The sequence below is a fragment of the Sus scrofa genome, chromosome 5 (genome assembly GCF_054392235.1).
Source record: "Sus scrofa isolate SSC_HxYL_T2T_F1_AM1 chromosome 5, Sscrofa_HxYL_maternal_Yorkshire_Landrace_v2.0, whole genome shotgun sequence".
Classification (NCBI taxonomy): Eukaryota; Metazoa; Chordata; class Mammalia; order Artiodactyla; family Suidae; genus Sus; species Sus scrofa.
The window spans coordinates 8,207,731-8,234,234 of NC_139387.1; the positions used below are offsets into that span (position 1 = coordinate 8,207,731).

A 26,504-nucleotide genomic window follows, 5' to 3' on the forward strand; every position below is an offset into this window, starting at 1 on the left:
TGGAGTCCTAATACCATTCAGTGGGAGAGGGTGAGTTTCTTGGTGGACTTTGGCCATCTTGCTGCACTGCCCCCCTAAACCCCCAGGTAGAAAGAGGCCAGTCCAACATCCTTGGGTGGCTTATACAAGTGGTGCTCTGGACAGGTATGGCTCACCTCCCCAACCTCAGCTCTACAGACACATTTGCCCTGTGCCCCTAGGAGGTTGAAAGCCTTAAAGGTCTCCAAATGCCTTCTCCACTCCACACCTTGGCACATGCAGCTCCCTCTGCAGAGGCAGGATAACTGAGTGTGAAGAGTATGATGATGAGCTTCAGACAGCAATGTGGCCCCTCAGAGCGGAGCTTAGACCTGGATGGAGCTGGATCCCAGGGCACAGCCCACAATGCTTTGTTGCAGTGCTGGCAGGACCAGGCTATGGACCAACGTGAAACTCTAGAAATTTGATTTAGGTATTTTTTTTTCCCCCTGCATTTTAGGACTGCACTTGTGGCATATGGAAGTTCCCAGGCTAGAGGTCCAATCAGAGCTACAGCGGCCGGCCACAGCCACAGCCACTCCAGATCTGAGCCGTGTCTGCGACCTACACCACAGCTCACGGCAACACCAGATCCTTAACCCACTGAGTGAGACCAGGGATCAAACCCGCATCCTCATGGATAAGATTTGTTTCCACTGCGCCACAATAGGAACTCCCCATTTGGGTCTTTGAAAAAATGTATTTTCCATGTCTCTGCTTGACTTTTTGAACATCTGAAGTACAGTTATAACAAGTGTTTTAATATTCTTGTCTGCTAATTCTAACATCTGTGTCAACTGTGAGTTGGCTTCAATTGATTTTTCTCCTCGCCATGTTTGTATTTTCCTGGTTTTTACATGCCTGAAAATCTCTGCTTTGAATAACAGACTCTGAGAATTTTTTTCTGGGTTCTGACTATTTTTGTATCCCTATGAATATTTTTGAGCTTTGTTCTGAGATGCAGTGAAATTACTTTGAAACAGCGTGTTCCTTCTGGGTCTTGCTGTTAGGATTTGCTAAGCCAGACTTAATAATTAGTTAGAGCTAATATTCCCCTCTACCGAGGTGAGACGTCCACCAGCACTACTGCAGAGTGTCCTAATAATGCTCCAGGCATTAGGAGGTTTCCCAGCCTGTAGAAACTGGCACAATTTCGGGCACTGTTTGAGTGCTAGACTCCATTCCTTCTAATCCTCTTGGATGGGCCCCCTCCTGCCCCAGCCTTGAGTAGACACATGCCTGTGCCAAAAAGTACTCTGCTGAACTCAGGGTGACCCCTGCACAAATCTCCAGAGTTCTCTCTCAGAGCAGCTCTCTCCAGGATTCTGTCTGGCAAACTGGCTGCTCAGGTCTCCTGGACACTCAGCAATGTTGCCTCAACTGAGAGGGGCCCCTGGGCTTTGCCTGGATCTCCTTCCCCGCACTGAGGCCGAAGCTCTCTCACGCCAGTACGCTGGGCTGGTCGGAGGACTCGCCCTGTTTTCCATTTCTCAGTGAGCAATGTCCTTCAACACCCGATGTCCACTGTCTCGAAAACCACTGCTTCAGGTACCTTCTGTATATTTGCTAAACAGTTGTTTCTAGTGGGAGGGTAAATCCTGTTCCTGATACTCCATCTTGTCCAGCAACGAAAGCCCCAATGACTTTTTAGTTTTTATTTATTTATTTATTTGTCTTTTTGCCATTTCTTGGGCCGCTCCCGCGGCATATGGAGGTTCCCAGGCTAGGGGTCTAATCGGAGCTGTAGCTGCCAGCCTACGCCAGAGCCACAGCAACTCGGGATCCGAGCCGTGTCTGCAACCCACACCACAGCTCACGGCAATGCCGGATCCTTAACCCTCTGAGCAGGGTCAGGGATTGAACCCGCAACCTCATGGTTCCCAGTCGGATTCGTTAACCACTGATGGGAACTCCCCCAATGACTTTTTAAAAACACTGTGATAAGATATACAAAACATTAAAATTTATCATCTTAACCATTTTAAGTTCACCGTTCGGTGGCACAAAGCACATTCCCGTTGTTTTCTGACCACCACCACCACCATCTCTAGAACTCTTCTCCTCTTCCCAAACTGAAACTCCGTACCCACTGAACAGTAACCCTCCACTGCCTCTCCCTCCAGCCCCCGGCTGGCAACCCCATGCTGTGCTCCGTGAATCTGACCGCTTCAAGCAGACCTCAGATAAGCAGAATTATGCAGTCTTTATCCTTCTGTGATAGGGTTGTTTCACTTCACAAAGTCTTCAAGGTTCATCCATGCTGTGGCATGTGTCAGAGTTTCCTTCCTTTCGAGGCTGAATAATATTTCATTTTATGGATACATCACATGTTGGTTATCCATTTGTCTGGTCGATGGACACTGGGTGGTAACTACCTTTCGGCCATTGTCAACAATGCTGCTACAAACACAAGTGAGCAAATATCTGAGTCCCTGCTTTCAATTCTTAATGACTTTTTATTCCTCAGTAGATTCTCCTTTCTGGGTCCTTCCTTCCCCTTGACCTATAAGTAACATCTGACATAGGAGCCATGTCAACCCTTCTGAAAATCTGCTTTGTACTGGAGGACACTCTCCATTTCTCTTCTTCTCTCTCGCCCAATCTTAGGGCCTCTGCATGTCTTCCTCTGACTCAGAAAGCTCTTCTCTCATGTTGTTCATGAAAGCTCCCTTCACATCATTTAGGCATCAGCTCAAGCGCCATCTCTTTAAAGTGATAACTCAATTTCTGACCACTGCAACGAAAAGAGCTTCCGTATCCATCAGTCACTCTCTAGTGTAACACATACACTATCAGAAGGGATCACTTATTTATGTGTTTTGCTGTCTGTCTCCATCCACCAAGACTGCAAACTCCTTAAGGTAGTTTGAACTCCTCTGAATGTCTTATCGTAAACTGGGCACAAGAAGATGTCTGATAAATATCTGCTGGCTAATTTGCTAATCTCGGCTTCTCTTTCTTCTGCTCTCTAAGCACTGATTTCTCCAGGTTCTATCCTCCGACCTCTCTCTTCACATCCTGCCACAGCAATCTCATCTAATCTCACAGTTTCAACTGTTAAATTTGAGTGGTTCCCAATTCTACATTTCCAGCCCTCGCCTATCCTGCCTCCAGCCCTGTATTTTCACCTGGCTGACAGGCACCTGTGGATGGCTTGCCACCGTCTTAAACTCTGCACTTTCCATACAGAACTAGTCCCATTCCTCCCACACCCTTCTTGTGTTTCCTATTTGGTATCCCCATCCTCCCAGTTATTTAGCTTGAAACCCTGATGGTACCCTTGGTTTCTCCTTTTCCTTCTCTGCTATATTAAAATCCTGTCCATTTTATAAATGTTAACACCCTTCCAACCAGGCCCTCTTCCAGGTACAGGAGATGGTTTAAAAAGAAAAAAAAAATCTATTTCCTGAAACATAAAGCTGAGAAGGACAGCTAATATTTGTATGACGGAATCAATATTCAAAATGATCTTTGCAGATGAAGGAGAGGGGTGGAAGCTCCTAAAATTGTTTTTTATTCTTACTGGATATCATTCAACAACAGAAAAAACCCATAAACCTTAAGGCAGAATGTAATGAATTTTAGATACGGTTGCACCCGTGTAACCACCACAGGGGTCAAGACAGGACATTTCTATCTCCCCAGAAAACTCCTATAGGCTCCTTCCCTTGAATCCCATCCCCCACACCCCAAGCAACTGCTGTATCACCACGGATGAGGTTTACGTGTCCATTAACCATTGTAGGCTGCCGGCTACAGCTCTGATTCAACCCCTAGCCTGGGAACCTCCATACACCACCGGTGCAGCACTAGAAAAGGCAAAAAGACAAAAAAAAAAAAAAGAAAGAAAAGAAAAGGAAGTTCTGGAATTAAGGATCAAACCCAGGCCACAGCAGTGACAATGCCGGATCCTTAACCCACTGCGCCACCAGGGAATTCCCCTCAAGGTAATTCTTAAGTATACAGATTCTCTTTAGAGAATTTGTCGGTCAAGATAGCTATTCTAGTCTGTCCTCTACATCAACATCGGCTATCATAAGAAAGTAAATCATAAAGTAAAAAGCACATCTCACTCCCATTCTTTAAAAATCTGCTGCCTATCATTAGAACGCCTCAGCCTAAAATAATCTAGTCTCTGACATCACCTCCTCTTCAGTCTAGCACCCAATACTCTTATCACTGTGTAGTGGATTACAGGTGACCCTAAATTTTCGGCCAGTCCTCTTACTGGGGGGTGGAATCTGTTTTTGCTTCCTCTGAATCCAGAGTGGCCCTGGATTCACTTTAATTCAACAGAATACAGAGGGAGTAAAACTGTTTGACTTCAGAGGCTGGGCCTTAATATATCTGCAGTTTGCACGCTTGGAATGTTCCCTTTTAGAGCCCAGTCGCCACGCTGTGAGAAACCCAAGCCCCGTAGAGAGGTCATATGTAGGAGGTCCTTGATGCTTGGGTCAACAGCCTCAAGCTAAGCTCCTAGCCGGCAGCCAATACAGACCGCCAACCATGTAAGTGAGCCACTTTGAACATTTCTGGCAAGTTGGAACTCCAGATGACAGCAGCCCTTGCCGACACCACTTTGGAGCAGAAGAACTGCCCTACTGGACCCAGCCAACTACAGAGTCATGGGAGATAACAGGGTGTGGTGGTGGTGGGTATGTGTGCGTGTGTTTATTTTAATATATATACACGAAACCTTCATTTTTTAGAAAAGGTCTAGGTTAACAGAATAAGTAACTGAATGGTGATAAAGGTATATCCTTTTATAATATCTCAATTAAAAAGAATAAAACAGAAAGGACAGTGTAAAGAAACAGCTGTAAGATGTGTCAGTAAATCCACGTTAGAACGGAAACTCCCAGTAATGCAGAGTCCTCCTATGTGACGCACGAGACACAGATCGGGCACGAAGAAACCCGATCGTTTCATTCAGTGTGTCAAAGCCACGTATGACAGGCGAAATAGGATCTGCTTTTAGATTAATGTGACAATATAGGCACATTAATACTAAAAAAAAGATAGATGAGTCTCTCTCTAAAGGGATTATGCCAATGAAACACACACCCCGACCTGTGGCTTTCCGATAGGTCATCACTCGTTTTCTACAGAACACAATTTTCATATTTAACTTTTGAAAGTGTGGAACAATAAGACAGATTCATGGGTAACTGTGTTCATGCTATCTAATTTTCTCTCTCATGGACACAGCAGGGAAATTAAATAAGCCCTGAAGTAGTCCTTGGGAAAAATACATGGAAGAGTCACTGTGCCTCCAAAGATATAGTCAGGGGCTTCTGAAATTTTACATTAATAATAACTCTGTCAAATTTGTCTTCTTCCAGTATTTATAATGGAAGCTTTCACTCCAACAGCAGACCTCTGTTTGAGAAAGTGCTTTAGGTCACACAAAATTATATTCTAGTGACCATTCGGGGAGGGGAAAAAAAAAAAAAAGCTAGTTCTAAACTAATATGAAGTTTAACTTTCTTTTTTCTTACTTCCACTTAAAATTCTTGGAGCTCCAACAATTAAAACAAAGAAAAAACACAGTTCACTGAGGCAGCTCTGTGTCAGTAACCAACACAGTTCCTGGCATGTAACAGATGCTCAATAAATATTTGCAGAAGTAATGAGAGGAAAGGAAAGAGGGAAGGAGGAAGGCAGGTGAAAAAAAATAAGCGAGGAAAAACGGAAAGAATACTTGTACTTAATCACAGATTTATCTGTGGCCCAATCTACGGCAGCTTTTGGAAGCCATCCTCTGCTTTTTATCTTTCTAGCAAAGAAACAGAGTCTTCTAAACTCTGTACATCTGTACGTCTCCCAACTATTTTGTTTTGGGTTTTTTTTCAGCCATGTCTGGGGCATACAGAAGTTCCCGGGTCTGGGATCAAACCCGCACCACAGCGATAACAACACCAGATCCTTAACCCAGTAGGCTACCAGGGAACTCCACCTCGACTCTCAAAGAATCTTTAATCCCCAATCCATCTCCGAACTTAAACATCTCTAAAAAAAAGCTACGGAAGGACTTCCCTTGTGGTCTGTAGTATAACTTCATGGCATTGTCACTGTTCTGGCTCTGGTTTGATCCCTGGCCCCGGAACTTCCATATGCCAAGGGTGCAGCCAATCACTTAATAACAACAAAAAAGCTATGGAAGATGTTACACAGTTTCAGAGAATACTTCCTCAAAGGGAACACTGAAATTCACATCCTGGAGTTCCCGCTGTGGCTTAGCAGTAACCCGACTAGTATCCATGAAGACATGGGTTCAGTCCCTGGCCTTGCTCAGTGGGTTAAGGATCTGGCATGGCTGTGCACTGTGGTGTCGGTTGCAGACAAGACTCAGATCCCGAGTTCCCGGCTGTGGCATTTGCCGGAAGCTACAGCTCCGATTCAACTCCTAGCCTGGGAACTTCCATATGCCTGGGGGGGGTGGCCCTAAAAAGGAAGAAAAAAAAAAAAATCCAAATCCTCCAAGAAGACTTCCTTTGTCAATCCTGTCCAGTCACAAGCATCCCTGATTTTCACTTTTCACAACACCTACGTGGAGATGTTCAAAACTGCCCCGGCCCGTTCGCTTATTAGCTATTCTTAGCACCTTCCCTACAAAGGCAATTCCAAAAATTCCCCCTTAATAGGAAACCTAGACTCGTCATTTCAAGTCCTCAGGCACGCAGTCCAGACTCTCCAAATAACAACGACTTCCATCTAGTCCAGAGGCCATGTGGAGAAAGCCCGAAACCTATTTTCTTTCCTTCCTCTTCCAAATTCCTCCCCTCACCAGCCAAGTGTCAGGCCTGAGCTCAGGCAATACCGTGGCCTCAGGGGCCTGCCTCCTGGATCCCCAGGCTCCTTCAAGCTCACAAATCTGGTGACTCTTCTCCAGAGACACACTCTGCCTTCCTCCACTCATTTCTTCCCTCGTTCCTCAAATGTGCATTGCCCTCCTCCATTAAAAACAAACAAACAAACAAACAAAAACCTTTCTCTTGAACTAATAATGCCTCCTCCTTCTCCCTGCTCTTCTCTCTTCACTTCTAAATTTCCTAAAATTGGGTCATAGACTATAGCCACAACTCTTATTTTTTTTTTAATCATTTAACTTCTTGTTCACCCATAAAACTTGGTTTCTTATCCTCTTACTGTTGAACACCATTAATAAATTCTTTTTAAAAAATCTTCCTATTATGGAAAATTTTAAGCACATCGAAATAAATACAAATGAACCTCTATGTGCCCGTCACTAAGCTCCAAGAGTCGTCAACATTCTATCTTCTTGTTTCTTTCATACATCTGGCCATTCTTCATCCCTATTCAGTTATTATGATTCTACAGTTTTCGCAGGTAGAGCATACCTGGGAAATTGGAACTTTACTGTAACCTGTAAGTTAGAGCAATATAATTTTGACGAATGGATATACCTGCATAAGCCACACCTTCAGACTCAGAACATCTCCATCTCCCCAGGAAGTTTTCCTCGCGTCCTTTCTTTCTAATGAATTCTTCAAAAAACAAATCGAGATCCATTTTAATTACCAACCTCCTTGGCTTCGGGGAAGTACCTGACAGTACTGATTCCACCTTGTTCTTGAAATTTACCTCTTGATGTCTATGAAGCAAAAGTATTCCAGTTCATTCTCAAGTTAGTCATGACCGTTTTACCTCCAAAATACACCTCGAGTCTGCCTTTCCTCCCCATCAACGCACTTTGCTAACCCATGTGCTCTCTCACCTGAGCAGTGGACTATGACTGCCTTCTCCCCGGTCTCCCTGCTCCCACTCTTGTCTCTCTCCAACCCACTCTCCATACAGCAGCCAGAGTGACCTTTTAAAATTGCCAGCCCTTGGAGTTCCCGTTGTGGTGCAGTGGAAACGAATCCGACTAGTGTCCAAGAGGTTGCGGGTTCCATCCCTCGCCTTGCTCAGTGGGTCAGGGATCCGGCGCTGCGGTGAGCTGTGGTGTAGGTGGCAGATGCGGCTCGGATCCCATGTTTCTGTGGTGTAGGCTGGCAGCTGTAGCTCCAGTGTGACCCCCTAGCCTGGGAACTTCCACATGCCAAGGGTGTGGCCCTAAAAGGCAAGCAAGCAATCAATCCATGCAGCCCTATCACATTACCTCCAACTCAACCGCCTTTACTGGGTTCCCAGTTTACAGAGACTAATTCTACACCACAGTCGTCAAGTTCCTGCAAGGTCTCTGCCTTCCTCTATGACTTTCTATCACCGCTTGGCCACACGGGATCTCTGATAGTTCTTGGAAGAAGCCAAGGGCTTCTGAAGCTGTTTCATCTGTCTGGAATATTGTTCTTCTAGCTCCTTACACAGGGCTCCCTCAGCCTCAGCCTCACAGCTGAAATGCCACCTTTTCAAAGAGGCCTTCCCTGACTAAACTAATAAGCCTGTCCTCCCAGTCACTCTACATAACATTAATTTTAAAATATTTTCTTCATAGTACTGACCGTATTCCATAATTATTATCATTATTTATATTTCTTTCTCCTACTAAAATGTAACCACCTTCAGGGTAAGAACCATGTCTTTCTTGCTTAATATTGTATGCCCTAATAACACATGCTCAAGAATTATTTATTTTACTGCTGAATAGCATTGAGAACTTTGTCTAGATACTCATGTTGCAACAGAAGAAAGGGTGGGGGAAAAAATGTAATTGTAATGTATACATGTAAGGATAACCTGACCCCCTTGCTGTACAGTGGGAAAATAAAAAAAAAAAAAAGAATTATTTATTTTAAAAAATGGATTTAGTTCAAAATCATTGTTTTATAGAAAAGTCCCCACTTTTTCTCAAAATCAATTACCTTTCCTAACTTTTCTATTAACAGAAAAACCACAAATTACATTACCATTGTACTATGACAAATTCCTGCATTTAAAAAAAAAAAAAAAAGAATTCCCGTTGTGGCTCAGCAGAAACGGATCTGACTAGTATCCACGAGGATGCAGGTTTGATCCCTGGCCTCGATCAGTGGGTTAAGGATCCGGAGTTACCGTGAGGTGCGGTGTAGGTCGCAGACGTGGCTCGGATTCTGCATTGCTGTGGTTGTGGCATAGGCCGGTAGCTATAGCTCCAATTCAACCCCTAGCCTGGGAACCTCCACATGCTGTGCGGTGTGGCCCTAAAAAACAAAAAAAAACAAAAAAAAAAAGAAAGAAAGAAAAAAGAAAGAAAAGAAATTCCTGCATTAACAGCAAATCATTTCAAATATAAGATTTTAAACAAAGAAAAGCATAGGAAAGAAAGAAATCACAAAATATAACTTAAACTAAGACTGATGAAAATTAAGTTATAATCCAATTTTTATACTACTTAATTGCAAGTATAAAAAGAATGTTCTCTTATTCTTTAGTTGATTCTAAACTGAAATATCTACTTAATTTCAAGTATAAAAAGAAATATCTACTTAATTGCAAGTATAAAAAGAATGTTCTCTTATTCTTTAGTTGATTCTAAACTGATAAACTATTCAATAATTGAAAAATGAAGGAGTTCCTGTTGTGGCGTGGTGGAAACGAATCCGTCTAGAAACCATGAGGTTGCAGGTTTGATCCCTGGTCTCACTCAGTGGGTTAAGGATTCGGTGTTGCTGTGAGCTGTGGTGTAGGTCACAGACTTGGCTCAGATCTCGTGTTGCTGTGGCTCTGGCGTAGGCCGGAGGCTACAGCTCCAATTAGACCCCTAGCCTGGGAACCTCCATATGCCATGGGTGTGGCCCTAAAAAGACAAAAAAAGAGAAAAACCAAGAAATGCAGTCCTTTTTCCCCCCAGAAAGGTGAAATCAGTCTCTGGCACAATTAAATATTTTATAGTGGTCTAGTTACACACTTGCCAAGCATTCCTCCAACGGCAACCCATCTTTCTAGAGGATCCAAGAATCCAGTCTTCCTTAATGTTATAGCTCATTATAAGTTACTGAATTAGAGTTCTGATGAAGGGTTATGTGCACCGTAGAAATTCTGGGGTTTGGGGGTTTTGGGTCCCCTGTGTGTGTGTGTGTGTGTGTGTCTGTGTTGGGGGAGAATCCTAGAATGTGTGCATTTCTCACATATTCTGACTAACCCTGAATGAGATGCAGGATCTAGATGAGTCTGATCAAAGTCTAAAGGATCTGGCTTTGATCACAAAAGAAGCGATCTGGTGAGATGGGGATAAAACTAAACAAGAGGACAGGATGACGTCTGTCTTTCAACCTAACACATGGACTACAGTGAGAGGGATTCAGAAAGAAGCTGTTTTCACAAGGGACCCCGAGACTCAGGGCACAGGCAGTACTTCTCTGAAACCCAGAGCAGAGAAGGGAGCGGCCTCTCTAAAACTTAGTGGGGTGTTGGATGAGGCCAGCAGGCAGCGAGGACTGATCTGATGGGAACCCACAGACATTTTTTCCTGTCTCTTTTGTTTTTTAATAGTTGACTGATGTGAAATTCACAAAACATAAAATTGAACATTTTACGGTGAACAACCCAGTGGCATTTGGTATATTCACAACACCTCTATGAAGTTCCAAAACATTTTCATCACTCCTAACAGACACCCCGTACCCATTAAGTAGTCACTCCTCACTCCCCTCCCCACAACCACTCCCTGGCAACCTTCCGTCTGTGTTCTGTCAATGGATTTATCTATCCTACCTATTTTCAAATAAATGGAATCCTACAATATGTGACCTTCTGTGCCTGGCTCCTTCCAATTACCATGATGTTTTGGAGGTTCCCGGTGATATTTTGACCCCTTCCCACTTTTGCTCTGGTCAAAGAATAAGCCTTCGCACCAGCAGCAGTGGCAGCAGCAAAAGGACACCCCCAGGAGGGTTCAGGGCAGGTAACACCAGAGGGGCTGAGCACTGCCCGGGACAGTTGGAGATACCCAAAGGGCTCCCAGGAAGGACTAGAAACAATTTGAAAGGAGACAGAGGGACATGGAGGAGACGCTGAGGGGTCCATAGGACCAGGTGGAGGAAGAGCCAAGGAGATTCAGGACATGGAGCCAGACAGAGTGAGACATCAATAAACACACACACACAGCTACTTATACACAGGGTTTGGCAATGATAGTATTCATTCAAGCTTTTCTTGAAAAACCAAACCAATTACCACTTAAAAATGTGTAATTAGGAGATTCCCACTGTGGTGCAGCAGAAATGAATCCAACTAGCATCCATGAGGATGCGGGTTCAATCCCTGGCCTCGCTCTGTGGGTCAGGGATCTGGCGTTGCCATGAGCTGTGGTGTAGGTCGCAGACATGGCTCGGATCCTGAGTTGCTGCAGCCAGCAGCTGCAGCTTGATTCAACCCCTAGCCTGGGAACTTCCCGATGCTGTGGGTGTACCCCCCAAAAAAAAAGGCAAAAAAATGTACAATTAAAAATGTCTAAAAAATGTTCAGTGATGCCTCTGTGCAGCAGGAATAAGAGGGTTTTTTTTTTTTTACACTTTTTACCTTATACATTTCTGATCTGTTTTAATTTTTTAAATAAATATAACTTGCATAATAAAATGTTAAAAGAGAAAGTGCTTCACACATTTTTCTATGAATTCAGTAAAAACTTTTTTTAAATTTGTCATGTAGTATAACAAAAACGGATACTGAGAAGCAAAATGCTTCTCAATCTTAGGTTAGCTTCTAATTTAAATCAATCAAAGTTCTAAATTCCCCCAAAACCTCACACCCACTCTACTCATCCACTGCCCCTTGCTGTTTAATTCACTGACCTTGGAACTGCTTTCCTCTGATACTTCTCCCTCATTGGTTTGCATGGGAACAGACTCTGTGCAAAACTCTGCAGAAACACACAAATACTGCCTAAAAGAGATAAGACGAGAAAAAACACATGAGGAATGGAGTTCAAAAACTTGCTTTTTCAAAGATCAGACTGAAATTCTGTCACTAAGACCAAAGACACTAGGAAGCAATGACCTTGAGTAATCTGTGCATCTGTGTGTGTGTGTGTGTGTGTGTGTGTGTGTGTGCACATGTGCATACACATGCATCCTAGGTAAGAAAGGTAGGCAGAGAGGAAGGGAGGCAATTTTCCCCACCTTAGGGGAGGATAATTAGGAAAGGTTCAAGATCCTGGAGTATTACGCACGTCCAGATTGCTTTCTTCTTTCTGACTTGTGTAGAGCCAGTAGAGCAAATCTCCAGCAATTCATACAGGACAAACACTGACCTGTCAGAAAGGAGGCCTCCCTAGGTAAAGCAGTGGACCAGCTGTGATGCGGTCAGATTGCCTGGATACCAGGCTAGGCTGCTGAAAGTGGCTAAGTTTCCTGGGTTTATAATTTATGTTCAACACTTATGGAGTTCCTGTTGTGGCTCAGTGGTAATGAACCTGACTAGTAACCATGAGGATGCAGGTCTGATCCCTGGCCTTGATCACTGGGTTAAGTATCTGGTGTCAGCTGTGGTATAGATCGCAGACATGGCTCGGATCTGGCATTGCTGTGGCTATGGTGGAAGCTGGCAGCTCCAGCTCTGATTTGACCCCTAGTCTGGGAACTTCCATATCCCACACATGTGGCCCTAAGAAGCAAAAAAACCAAAAAAACAAAAAAACCCCACAAAAAACAACCACTTAATGGTATTTTATAACTGAAATAAAGGTGTATTCTAATGGTTGATCCCACCTCTTTATTTTAAGACAATTGTGCTTATTAATAAACTACGTCAGTTAATTTATTTTTATATGAGAACAGGCTATTCATAGAGCAAGACAGTAAAAAGTAGAAAATTTTCCTTTAAGAATGAGTCAAATTGTGTTAAAGTCAATGAGTCAAGAATGTGTTAAAATTTTATGAATTAAAACATGTCAAAAAGAAACTACTGAAAATTTATGCAACATTCAAATTAATTTATTAAATACATAATTATTAACGAATAATTATTTTAACTGACACAAAACAAATCTCCATTATAATACAAGTATGAATGTTTTAAAAACCTTTCAAATACTTCAAAGGGCTCATAGCTACAAAATATGAAAGCTAAGAAGATGCTTGTCAGTATATCATTTTTGGGTGCAGAGAAATCTTTATGAATGCAGCAGACCGGGGACCTGGCAACCTGGGTCTGCTGCAGGCTTCTCAATAACCATCCACAAGACCCGACGCTAAGAGGGTATTTCTGGGAATCTGTTTCCTTACCTGTTTGGTAGGAAAGGGTATCAAAATATCCAGCGTGCTCACCTAATGAGTTTTTTTGGGGAGCCAATGTGTATTTACGTAATTGAATTATAATACTGGTTCAGTGGAAGCTCTTTTTATTTTTTTATTAAAGTATTGTTGATTTACAATTTTGTGCCAATTTCTACTGTACAGCAAAATGACTCAATCATTCATATGCATATACACACAATTCACACATACATACACAATCTTTTTTTATATTATTTTCCATCGTGGTCTATCCCAGGAGATTGGATATAGTTTCCTGTGCTCCAGTAGGACCTTGTTGCTTATCCATTCTAAATTTAACAGTTTGCATCTACTAACCCCAAACTCCCAGTCCATCCCACTCCCTCCCCCCTCCCCCTTGGCAACCGCAAGTCCATTCCAGTGGAAGCTCTCTTCATCAACCCCCATTCACTCACGCCACGTGTACCCACACTGTCCGTTTCTCCTGTAAAACATGTAACTGATGCTCACAGCAAGTGAAACAGGCTTTCTCTAGTTGGTTTTGCCTTTCATCTGTGCAAAAGCAGAATTACTCTTTCTATGAAAACTAAATCAATAGCACTGGAAAAAATCCATGATATAACTAAGAAGATCTGGTACACAAATGCTAGGCAAAGTCTTTAAAGTTCTCATTCTACTTGAGGAAACAGGAGATCATATTTCACAGATGATACATTGTAGGCACAGGTGACCAGGAAAGACACCTCCATTATCTCGAGCCATTTCCATTTGAACGCGGTGCTGGGAGGGAGGAAGGCTTCCTCCCCTCTCCTGGCGCCTCTCCGACCACACACTCCGCCCAGGGGAGGTACAGGATCCTGCCTGAATGGCGAGTTCAGAGGAGAAACCAGGTACGTGTGCTCCGCCCTTCTCCCTTCCCTTGGGAAGCCCCCAGAAGCCCTTGCTGTGCTCTGCTCTTAAGCCATAAATGCAGGTGCCTGTGACCTGTGACTAGCCTGTTGAATTCTGAGATGCAGAGTTATGACTCTGTTCTCCTCCCTACTGATGTAAGCCATATTCTCCAGTTCAGCTTTATTAGTAATAAAGATGATATCTCAGTCTCCCAAATGCCCTACTCTTTCATTCCTCAACTGGTATAGCCAAGGGGAAAAGTGCTATTTATTCAGTCTCTCAAAGACCCTAACCTGGTGCCTGAGACTAGAGTCTTAATAAATAGACATGAAGCAAAATTTGGGGAGAAAGCTACATGCGGAATTTCTGAGGCTTCTGCTGGGGCCAGGAATCAGGGCCTTGGTCTTTAGGGACTGGGCAAAGTCTTTAGGGACTGGGCAAAGTTTTTTGACCTTGCAGCGTTTTACATGGTTATACCTAGCTTTTTACCTACTGAGGCCAAATTAGAAGTTTATAAAGCACAGGCCACACTGTATTTTTTTTTTTTTTTTTTGTCTTTTTGCTATTTTTTGGGCCGCTCCTGCGGCATATGGAGATTCCCAGGCTAGGGGTCTAATCGGAGCCGTAGCCACCAGCCTACACCAGAGCCACAGCAACTCGGGATCCGAGCCGCATCTGCAACCTGCACCACAGCTCACGGCAACGCTGGATCGTTAACCCACTGAGCAAGGGCAGGGACCGAACCCGCAACCTCATGGTTCCTAGTTGGATTTGTTAACCACTGCACCACGACAGGAACTCCCACACTGTATTTTGATCTTAGTGGTAACTGTAGTTATGGCAACTCTGTCTTCAGGTATGTGGCTGTTTCTATAGAGACAAGGATGCATACACCAGGCACAGAGGCCTTAGGAAAAGCTTGGGGCTCTGCCGGCCTCAGCAAAGCAACAAGCCACAGCTGGTCACGGGGGTTGCGGTGGTGGTGATACTGAAAGCTTGTCTAAATGTCAGCTGTGCAAGTGGCCTCAGCATACATTGGCCACTCTGGCCTAGCGAGCAAATGCCAGCTGTGCTGGCCTCAGCAAAGGGGACAGGGCATTAGCAGGCTTGGGTGACTTCAAAGTACAGAAGGCTGCTGCCTGACCTTGAATTATGCAGGCACAGCTTTTCCTGAGCAGGCCTGGCTGAGGCAATGATTGGACTTGAGGGAAAAGAGACGTTGTTCACATTGGCCTTTTAGATGTTAGTAAGTGCAACAATTATTTGCTGCATGCAAGCTGCAAGGCAGCCAAATTTCAACATGGGCTATAAAACCAGTGACGTTCTTCGTTTCAATCGTTTGTGTTAGGTTTCTCACCATATATCATATTGATGCCCTTTATTTAATTTACTTTCTCTTTTTTGTTTTTCTTGTTTTGTTTTTTTTTTTTTTTTTTTTTTTGCTTTTTAGGGCCACATCCACAGCATGTGGAGGTTCCAAGGTTAGGGATCAAATCAGAGCTACAGCTGCAGGCCTACCCCACAGCCACAGCAATGCCAGATCCGAGCCGTGTCTGTGACCTACACTATAGCTCAAGGCAACACTGGATCTTTAATCCACTGAGCCAGGTCAGGGATTGAACCTTTGTCCTCATGGTTTCGTTTCTGCTGAGCCCCAGTAGGAACTCCCTGATCTCATTTTTTTCTTGTCTTTTTCTGAACTACTCTTAATGTTTCTCAATGTGTTTCTTGAAAGAGCCTTGATGACATTCTTGTTTGAAGGTGTGGCTTAGAGCTGTGTCTAAGGGTCTAAGTTTTACTGCCCTTTGGACAAAAAGGAAGGTGAAAAGAGTAGGCGACGCAAAAATACATGGCTAAGCTGGGGGATCCACCTGGAGAGTGACAAAGGGTCCAGTGCACCAGGGCTAACAGTGTGATGAGAAGTCAAGGCAGAGTCGGCCGCGGTGCAAGTCAGCTAGAGGACGAACAAGTGCGGGTCGAGCTGTCAAAGGTGACGTGACAACGCGAACATCTGCTTCTGCACATGGATTCACCTCAGAGCCGTCAGTCACCTGTGTGCCCCAGGTCATAAGTGACCGACGGTCTTGACCAGGCATGGCGCTTTGACACTCGCACGACAGACCTCAACAGATGCTAATGGACAAGTAGGAGAACGTCACTCGGCCTCTGCGCCCCGTCTTCTCTACGAGTTGGCAAATACGTCAATATGTTCAAAGCCCTCCAGGATCCAGGCCTCACCTGCCTCTCTCGCGTCATTGGTCAAGGCCTCTTCGTTCCCTTGGTTCACTTATGCTGAACAACGTACAGCGTCATAAACATGACAGGTTGTTTCAGGCTTCCACGTTTCCGTATTACTCCCTCACCTTTCCCTTCCCTCGTACCATCAGGGAACACTCTACTCCTCACCCAAAACTCAGCTTTTATGAAGAAATTCCTGAGCCATCTCTAGGGAGAACTGCTGATTCCTTCCTCCGTGTCCCCGGTGGGTCTTGCTTGAATTTTATTATAGGATCTGTAACACTTTACGGGGTGTATTCACTTGCATAGATGCTTCTCTTAGTAGATTATCAACCCTTTGATAGCAGACACTAGATCTCACTAATCTCCACATTCATAGGTTACCTAAAACTATGTATCTTCTATTTAGTATTCAATAAATTTCTTTGTAAAAATGACTGAACTGATCAACTCAAATCTTTTATTTAAATTGCAATAGGCATCCATTGAACAAATATTTACGGGGTCCCCCTCACATGCCAGATGGTGCTGGACGAGTGTGGTGAGGGAGAATGAGCTTTAGCTTTGAAAGAGCAGAATCATTATTTTTGGTTTATTAGCTGTGTAATCTGGTGCAAGTGATTTAACTTTCTAATCTTCATTGTTTTCACCCATAAAGCTGGTTAGGAGGAGGTGTTGCAAAGATTACGTTAAATAATATATGTATAGCACTCAGCAAGGTGTCCAGGAGCAGCCAAGAGGCACTTAAAAAAACAAAACGGCTCCTTTCCACGCAGTCTCAAAGTGTTTAAAGATTCGTAAAGGAGATAGATACAGATAAATAACTCTAACGTAAAATAATGAATGCTTTATTGCTACAATAATAACAGGCCCTGCTGGAACACAGATGAAAAAGAAATTCTGCCAAAAGAGACTGGGAGAAGAGGCCAATAGGAAAGACTCAAGATGGAAGAATAAAGTAACTGCATTCTTCTCCCCTCTTCCAAAATCTAAGCAAAGAGAAAAGCATCCACCAAGGCACAAAGTTGTAAAAACTAATTATACATCTAGTTGTAGAAATAGAAAATGGTTGGTAAGGTTTACGGACAGGGGTTTACTAAAAAAACCAGACACGTTGACTGGATTTAGGTTTTGGAGGGGTTCTCAAGCCTGACTTCTGCAGCAACTGGGAGCCACGAAAGCTGTTTGAGCAAAGGAGCAACGCGAGCAAATCTATGGTTTAGAAGCTGATTCCAGCAGTGCTGTGGACTCCAGGCTGCGGCAGGCAGGGGCCAGAAGCAGAGAAGCTAAAATACGCTCACGTGTCACTGTGAAATTGCTGTATCTAATAACAAATTCTAGCTTTATAAAAGGATGAGGCACCAAATGGCAGTGTCGGTCTAAGTACAGGTGCTTTTTAAAGGGAACTGGTGAGGTAGAGATGCAAAGGGCTGGTGTGTGAAACACCCTCTGTAAGAACTCAGGAAAGCGGCAGTAACATCAAAGTGTACTCTTGTTCTTTTGAAGATAAAGACTCTCCCATTTCATTGTCAATACACGATGGATACAGATTTTAAAAACTTACCTTTGACAGTATCCTGGGGCAACACAAGCCCGTGACAATGAGTCTAGACTACATTCAGTGCAAAAACCAAAACCCTGTAAAGAGAAGAAAACCACCGTGAACTTCATATTCGTGGAAGACGCCATGGTAAGCAGCAGAGCCCAGCTTCTGAACGCAGGCAGCCTCGTACAAATCCAGGCTTCTCCACCTACCAGCTCTTGCCCCTTGGGTCAGCGGCATGACCTGTCAGGCCTCAGCCTCCTCATTCAACACTGGGAACACGAACAGCATGTTTCTCACAGGGTTCTTTGGAAGTTTAAATGAAATATGTGCAAAACACTTAGCACAGGGCAGGGCACCAGCCAGATGCTCAGTAAAGGTGAGTGGTTATCAAGAATGTGAACTGACAGAGTTTCCCGGTGGAACAGCGGGTTAGGGATCCAGCGCTGTCATTGCTGTGGCTTGGGATCAGTCCCTGGCCCGGGAACTTCCACATGCTGTGGGCATAGCCAAATATTAAATAAATTTTAAAAGAAAGTGAAACAGAGTTCCTGTTGTGGCTCAGTGAATTACAAACCTGACTTGTACCCATGAGGATGCAGGTTTGATCCCTGGCCTTGCTCAGTGGGTTAAGGATCCGGTGTTGCGGTGAGCTGTGGTGTAGGTCACAGACGAGGCTCAGATCTGGCATTGTTGTGGCTGTGGCCTGCACCTGTAGCTCTGATTGGAACCCCAAGCCTGGTAAATTCCATATACCACAGGTGTGGCCCTTAAATAAATAAATAAATAAGGGAATGTGAATTAAAATACTTTCTGAAGAAACATTAAAACCAACATCAAACCTTTATTATTTGTTTAACCTTATTTGTTCGACCAGGAAAATACCAAATTGTCTTTCCAACTTCTCCATTTGACATGAAGATGTCTCATAATCACTTTTTTTTTTTGGCTGTGCCTGAGGCATGCGGAGGTTCCTGGGTCAGGAAATGAACATGTGCCACAGCAGTGACCTGAGCTACAGTAGGGACAAGGCCAGATCCTTAACCCACTGAGCCACCAGGAAACTCCTAACTACTGTCATCATTTCTTTGTCGTAGAGGTCTCTTAGCTAGTATTCCTAGGCCTATTCTTGTTACCCCCCAATCCATTTCCAATTAAATGCCCTCTTCAAAATCATATCAGATGATAGCAAGTTGCTAATAAATAAGAGTAAAAATTTAATTTCATAGTATAGTACCTTTCTCTTTATAAACATATGAAATATATACTCATATATATGAATATGCAGATATATGAATATACATGAAACGACAGCCATTTACTATTACACATTTAGAGATCCCAAGCCAGTCCTCTCATTTTACAATGGCAGAAACAAAGGCTAGAAGGAAATTCTGCTCAAGGTTGGACCTCTGTGTGTGTGAATGTATTCAAAACAATGCTGGACAAACTCGGCAGAAATTTTATCTGTGATCAGCATCCGCACTGCTGTCAGAAAGCCTGTCACTATTTGGAAGTTGGCCCCCTAGTTTCACAATCAACTTAATGTTTCTGTCCAAGAAAGCACATTCCATTCTCCACGGCTATGGATTATAAAGGAGAGCTTCAGTCCTACATTATGTCACAACGTTTGAAGTGGTGTTTTAGTGCATCCTGAAAGCATCTTGCAGCCATCTTATCTGTTATACCTCCACCTTAGCTTTTTTTTTTTTTGTCTTTTTTTTTGCCATTTCTTGGGCCGCTCCTGCGGCATATGGAGGTTCCCAGGCTAGGGGTCTAATCGGAGCTGTAGCCACAGGCCTATGCCAGAGCCACAGCAATGCGGGATCCGAGCCGCGTCTGCAACCTACACCACAGCTCACGGCAACGCCGAATCCTTAACCCACTGAGCAAGCGCAGGGACCGAACCCGCAACCTCATGGTTCCTAGTCGGATTCGCTAACCACTGCGCCACGACGGGAACTCCCTTAGCTTATTTTTTAAAACAGTTTTTGAATGAATACATCTCTGCTGGAATGGTGCTGGGATAGTAGTAACATTTTAATTATTGCCTTTATCTCCTATGATATACCCTGTTGTCCCGGCAATCTTCCTTTCTAAAAAGCAAATCTGAACTTTGAGTACATCACTGCCAAAATTCAATCCATAACTACCCATTACCGCAAGGGTAAAACTCAGCATCTCTCTGGTCCCATCATCACTTCACATTCTAGTCACATGGGCTGCACCTGGTTTCCTGGCTCACAGGACGGGCACTATTGTCTCTGAGGGCCTTTTGCCTAATCCTTCTACTCCTCTTTTAGGGTCTGCCTCAGGGGTTACCCCCCAAAAGTTTTCTGTACCCTTCTTGGCTGCACTAAGTGTGCCTCCTCTGAGATACACCATATACCATTGGTAACATCCATGGGTCTGTTTTATTCATGCGACAGAACTCCTTGACCACAAGGACTTTGTGGGTCTTACATTATCTTTGAATCTGGTATCAGGGATGAGTTTCATAAACATAAGCTGAGCTGAATCTTGACGTGATCCCCGTAACCCAGTACTGCAGTGTGGACACTTCCCCATTAAGCGGCACTGGGCAGAGCTGAAGAAGCGTAGCTGCAACTTCCAGGATGGGTCTGGCCCTCACAGAGGATGTAAATGATGTGGTTACGTGTGACGCTCAGCATCTCTGAGAAAGACGGGATTCTTTAACCTTTTGTCAACTGCAGACCATCACGATAAGACGGACTAGTTTTCAGTTCTCTATTCAGATTAGTTTCTGCCCAGGCTAAACATTCTTCTCTAGGCTTATCTCTAGTCTAAATTGTGTACCAACAACTTAAAGCAGCCCGTTATTACATATCTTGCTAACAGACAGGCTTAGGACACCGTGGCCAGCTCTGTCCTTCGCCTGCTCGGCAGTTGGTCCCAGACGCTTGCTGGGGTCCAGGGAGGGAAAAGGAATTAAAGCAGAGGAGAGGCAGGCGGGGGAAACTGGGCAGTTTTCCAAGTCCTCTGGAAACCAATTTTTACAGAACAGCTTCATGACTTTCTCTGCAGGGCTATGAACCTCTGTATCGGATGCACTCGTATTCAAGACAAGCACAAAATTTAATGCTAAAAAAATATTTAAGAGTGTCTGGTTGAAGTTATATAGAGCACTGTTTTCCTTCTCAGGTAGGAGTGATGGCAGATTCCTTCCAAACATCATTCTGAAATGCTCAGAGCTACACCGTTAATCCTTCCACCCAATCAGGTACAGCCACAGCAGTAACCTATCCAGAGTGCTTCAGTTTCCTCTAGTCTCTGGCAGAGCAACTAGGCTCGTCTTGAAAGTCACACAGACGCTGAGAAGGTTCAGTGGCTCTTGGACTAAGTCAACTCCCAGGCCCTGCGAAGCTTCAAGGAGACTTCAAGAGTTCTTCCACAGCCAAGTACGTAACTAAATTCACAGGATGTAATTAGAACTGAATTTTTCACAGAGAATATGGCAAGTTGAAAGAAATACATATTTAATAAACTATTTTACTAATAACACCTCTGATATGATGAGTTAATTTTCAATTTTATTATTTAGCATGATTCTTCTAAATTTAACTTTAATTCTCATTTCAAAAAATGCAAGCTGGAGTTCCTGTTGTGGCTCAGTGGAAACGAACCTGGTTAGTATCCATGAGAACGCAAGGTTCAATCCCTGGCCTCACTCAGTGGGTTAAGGATCCAGTGTTGCCATGAGCTGTGGTGTAGGTCACAGACAAGGCTCAGATCTGGTAGCTGTGGCACAGGACAGCAGCTGCAGCTTCGACTGGACCCCTAGCCTGGGAACTTCCATAAGCCGCAGGTGCAGCTCTAAAAAGACCCAAAAAAAAGCGCAATATAGATAAAGCCCTTGAGCATTGTTCTCTCCTTCCCCACCCTTGATAACTAGCATAATTCTTCAGATGCAGACTATTAAGAATACATGGTAAACTTTTAATTGAATCACAAATACCACTGAAAACTCCTACTGCCTGCAATGCTGGCAACTGGCCTAACTTCAAGCAAGACGTCCGGAAGAGATGTCTTAAGTAAAGCAGCAGATGTGAGGGTGGAGCGAAACACCAGCAGAGGCCGGGAAGGTCTTCCCAGGAGGCGAGCACAGACCAGGAGACGTGGGGCAGACGGGACGGTACCATGTGTCTAGCTCTGCAAGTGGGGCACCCAGCCCCAGTGGGCAAAAGGAGACCTATTTAATTGACACCCATAATGAAGTCCAAAGCTTAAGGAGCACAGGTGGAGGTGGTTCTGCTCCAGGTGGATGGGTTTATTTAGACACCAACACACAAGAGGTGCTTTTGTTCCAAGATCCAGAAATGCTACCTGTACAGTTTCATGTCACTTCCACTTCAGTTCAACACTTCAGGAATTCTATAAAAGTGTTCAAGCCTACCTATTCCTAAAAACATCCCCTCTAATCCTAAAATCTCCTCCAGCTTTTGTGCCCTCCCTTCTCCCAGTCAAGTTCTTAAAAAAAAGTTCTATTTGTGGTCTCAATGCCCTTCTCTCTCAAGCCCTTGTTAATCATCAAAATGTTACTTCTTTCCCCATCACTTCTGGTTGTCAAATACAATGGATATCATTGAGTTTTTTGTTTTAACTTCTCTTTGGCATTTGAAAACCAGAATGGCCTGGAACGCTTGTCATTTGGGAGCGCCTTTCCTATCCTGATGTTAAGGATACTGCAGATCCCATCACCAGGCCAGGGGCACCTTGTCTTAGGGCCCCTTGGCTGTGTCTGGGTCCCTCTGTCTCCCTGGGTTTGCAGCCATCCCAAGGCCTTTGTCAATACTGTTGATTTTCAGGTTCCCACCACCGGCAGCGTGCTGCTGGGAGAGGGGTTGCTGCTTCTGTACGTGGAGGATTGGGAGACAAAACCAAACTCAACTCCTGGCTTCAAGGAGTCCCGATACTTGAATTGGCATGGAACGTGTTTAGCCCTTTACCCCACTGAAGGGGCTGATGGCATTACTTTTACAATATCTCTCAGACCACGTCTGTCCAGTCTCTTTGGCTGCACAGTCTTTCCCTACTTGTCCTTTCATAACTCACATGCTCCTCAGGAGTCCACTCTCCCCTCCCTCTTTTCATTATAAACTCATCTTGGCGTTACCGTTGTGGCTCAGTGGTTAATGAATCGACTACGAACCATGAGGTTGCGGGTTTGATCCCTGGCCCCACTCAGTGGCTCAGTGGGTTAAGGATCTGGCATGGACATGAGTTGTGGGGTAGGTCGCAGATGCAGCTTGGATCTGGCGTGGCTATGGCAAAGGCCGGCAGCTACAGCTCCGATTCGACCCCTAGCCTGGGAACCTCCATATGCCGTGGGTGCAGCCCTAGAAAAGACAAAAAAAAAAAAAAAAAAAACTCATCTTGTTATCCTCTCCCATAGATTTAACTGCTACTTATATCTTGATGGCTCCCGAGCCCTCTCTAGTGATGACCTTTCCTACAATCTTCAAAGTCACCTATACAATTTCCTAATGTCAACACATTTCTCTACCTCATGTTCAACGGGTCCTTTAAGATGCAACGTAACAAAAACTTAAAATAATCCTCCCCCAAACTGTGTTCTTCTCCTTCCGCCTCACTTGGGAACACTAGCATCCCACTCAAAGAAAAATCTGGAACCATCATCAGCATCTTCCTCTCATCAAGCTCTGTCAGTTCCAATCCCCAAGTATTCCAACAGGTACTTTCTTCCCTATTCCTACCATTACTGCCCCAGTTCTGGCAGCTTCTCACCAGATTGATTCCAACTGGTTTTTAATTGGTTTTCTTATCCTCAAGACCCACCCCACGCCCACTGCCGTGAGAATGTCCTTTATGAAGTGCCTTTGCAGTGTCTCACCCATCTTCAAGGTGAAATCCAGTTCCCACTGCGTGGTACACAAGTACCTGTCCAGTCCCAGAGTCCTCTCACGAAGCCACACTGCTTTCAGCTTCCCTTCGGCACCACCTGGTTGCCTGTGCCGGTGCCTTGGTCTGCGCTGCTTCCACCTGGACTCCCACCCACTCACAAGGGGCAATTTCTTCTCAAACTTCAAGAGGCAAGAAAAGGGAAACCTTTCTTCCTGAGAAGTCTGTTGTGATTCCTCTTTCGCTACCAGTGCTCTGGCTGGGTCCTTTCTCTGAGTTAGCAACTATACTTGGTACAAATTTCCACCAGGCTTGTTTCTGTTGTATGTCCTACTAGGTTATAAGCTTTCTGAGGGCAGGAGCTGTCTTTTTATCACTATATCACCTTTTTTTTTTTTTTTTTTTTTTTTGGTCTTTTTAGGGCCGCATCCATGGCATAGGGAGGTTCCCAGGCTAGGGGTCGAATCAGAGCTGCAGCTGCCAGCCTACGCCACAGTCACAGCAACGCTAGATCTGAGCCACATCTGTGACCTACACCACAGCTCACGGCAACATCGGATCCTGAACCCAATGAGCAAAGCCAGGGATCAAACCCACATCCTCATGGATACCAGCTGGATTTGTTACAGCTGAACCACAATGGGAACTCCCCGATAAACTCTTATGAAATAAAAACATACATTTGGAGGGGAAAATAAAGTTAACTGAATACAATACTCTCAGTTTACTCAAATACGGATGCTGCTTGTCAGTTATAACAGTATATTCAGGGCCATTAGTACAGATTCCACTCATTCATTCACTCAGGGAATGAGCCCCCTGCCAGGTATCATGCTCTGGGTTCTAGACACACCACGGTGAAGTTACACAAGGCTCTCAGGGCAGTGTGCCACTTACATGGATCCACAGACTTCCAGGGAGAAGCTGTGAAGACACTTTGGGACTGAAAGCAGGACCCTGGCATAAAGGTGTTAAATTTATTCTTACGTCTTGTAAGTCGGGGGGGGGGGGTTGTCTAATAAAAACAAGCTCTGTCTGAAGCAGGGATGAAGCAAAAGGGATATGCCCCACCGTCAACTACTAATTCAATTTCGTTAAAGGAACTATATGCCTTCTAGCTTAATCCAGGACAACGTGTCCATTCTTCACCAGAAAGGGCTTCAGAAAGTCAAGTTACCTTCTGAGGCGCCACACAAACTGCATGTCACTTGGCAGTGGGGGAGGGAGGGTGGGGAATAGTGACTGCCAGCTACAGGAACAGCAGATTCAACACAACCAGCGTTCCCTTTTCCAAATGCTTACGAAACACCCAGGACTTTGCTTGGCGTTTTCAGAACAACGGCCTCTGGCCAGGTTTTACTGCAATTGTTGGCCACACAAGAATTTAAACAAATTAACACGCTTGGCTTTTGTACCCAATTTATTGACGACCTAGGATCACAAAGCCTTTATTCTTTTCCACTATTGTATATTAATTTTATGTCGTTTTAAAAAAATCAAATAGCGATTTCTATTAAGGTTGTTCACAAAATTTCAAATGTGTGTTGATTCTCCATTAAACCCATGAGGAAGGGAAATTTTAATATTGATATTGAAGATAATAACATGAATAACCATTAACTATTTATGCTATGCTCAGTCATATACATCATGGACATCTCAAAAAACTCTCACAATCCCTGTCCTTAGAGGTCTTACACTGTTGATAAGGAGAAGAAAACTAGCACACAAAGCAATTCCACAAAAACTAAGCACTAAGCTGTGTGGCACAGAAGTTTTGAGGATGCAGAGAGAAGAGTAGGCTGGACAATCTGGGAAGCCTTCAGAAATTAAGATTCTAGCTGGAACTGACAGGATTTAAAGCAGTGATTCTCAAACTTTGTAGTCTCAGGATCCCTTTACATTCTTAAAAATTATTGAGGACTCCCAAAAGCTTTTGTTTATGTGGGTTGTAATTATCAGTATTTACTGCATTAAACATTAAAAGTATGAAAAATCTAAAACACTTATTCGTAAAAATTTAAACATACGATAAATGATTACGTGTTAACATTTAATTTAGAATATTTTAAAGGATAAAAAATTTGAGAAAAGCACCACTTTCACATTTTTGCAAATATCTGCAATGTTTTGCAAACATCAGACAACAGCTGTATCCTAGTCTCTGCTCTGGCATTCCGTCTTTGGCAGTATCACATGTCATGCTGCCTCTGGAAAACTCTCTCTGTACACCCCTGGGAGGGAAAGAGTTTATTTATTTATTTATCTTGGCTTCATTTATTTATTTAATCTGTTTGTCTTTTTAAGGTCACACCCTCGGCATATGAAGGTTCCCAGGCTAGGGGTCGATTTGGAGCTGTAGCTGCCGGCCTACACCACAGCCAGAGCAACACCAGATCTGAGCCGCATCTTCGACCTACACCACAGCTCACGGCAACACCAGATCCTTAACCCACTGAGCGAAGCCAGGGAGTGAACCCGCAGGAAGGGAAAGAGTTGAAAAGGCATATGTTCTCTTAGTGCTATGAAACAGTTGTGATTTCAGGGACCCCCTGAGAGGGTATGGATGAGGGGTAGGGAGGGAACCGCAGGCCATGCTTTGGGGAATCATTCATTTCAAAAGGGAAAGAAGATGATATAAGCCAGGGCTGGGCAGGAAGGAAGTGTGGGGCTCCAGAGCCCTAACTTTCAAGTACAAAACACGCCTAGAATCTTGGCCACAACCAGGCTCACCTCCATGGTGGACCTCAGAGGCAGAAAAGGCAGGGCAGGGGGGG

At 44.1% G+C, this 26,504-nt stretch overlaps 1 protein-coding gene across 4 annotated transcripts in view; it reads right to left on the bottom strand.

Annotated features, from left to right (window-relative positions):
* TNRC6B (trinucleotide repeat containing adaptor 6B) overlaps positions 1–26,504 on the bottom strand; it is a 247,943-nt gene that overhangs the window by 161,233 nt on the left and 60,206 nt on the right. For all 4 annotated transcript variants that reach the window (XM_021092845.2, XM_084955174.1, XM_021092843.2 and 1 more), the window contains exons 2-3: positions 17,869–17,942; positions 11,754–11,844 (exon numbers count right to left, since the gene is read on the bottom strand). In XM_021092845.2, coding sequence (XP_020948504.2) covers positions 11,754–11,798 — 45 coding nt within the window. In that variant the 5' untranslated portion in view covers positions 11,799–11,844; positions 17,869–17,942. The remainder of the gene's footprint in view (positions 1–11,753; positions 11,845–17,868; positions 17,943–26,504) is intronic.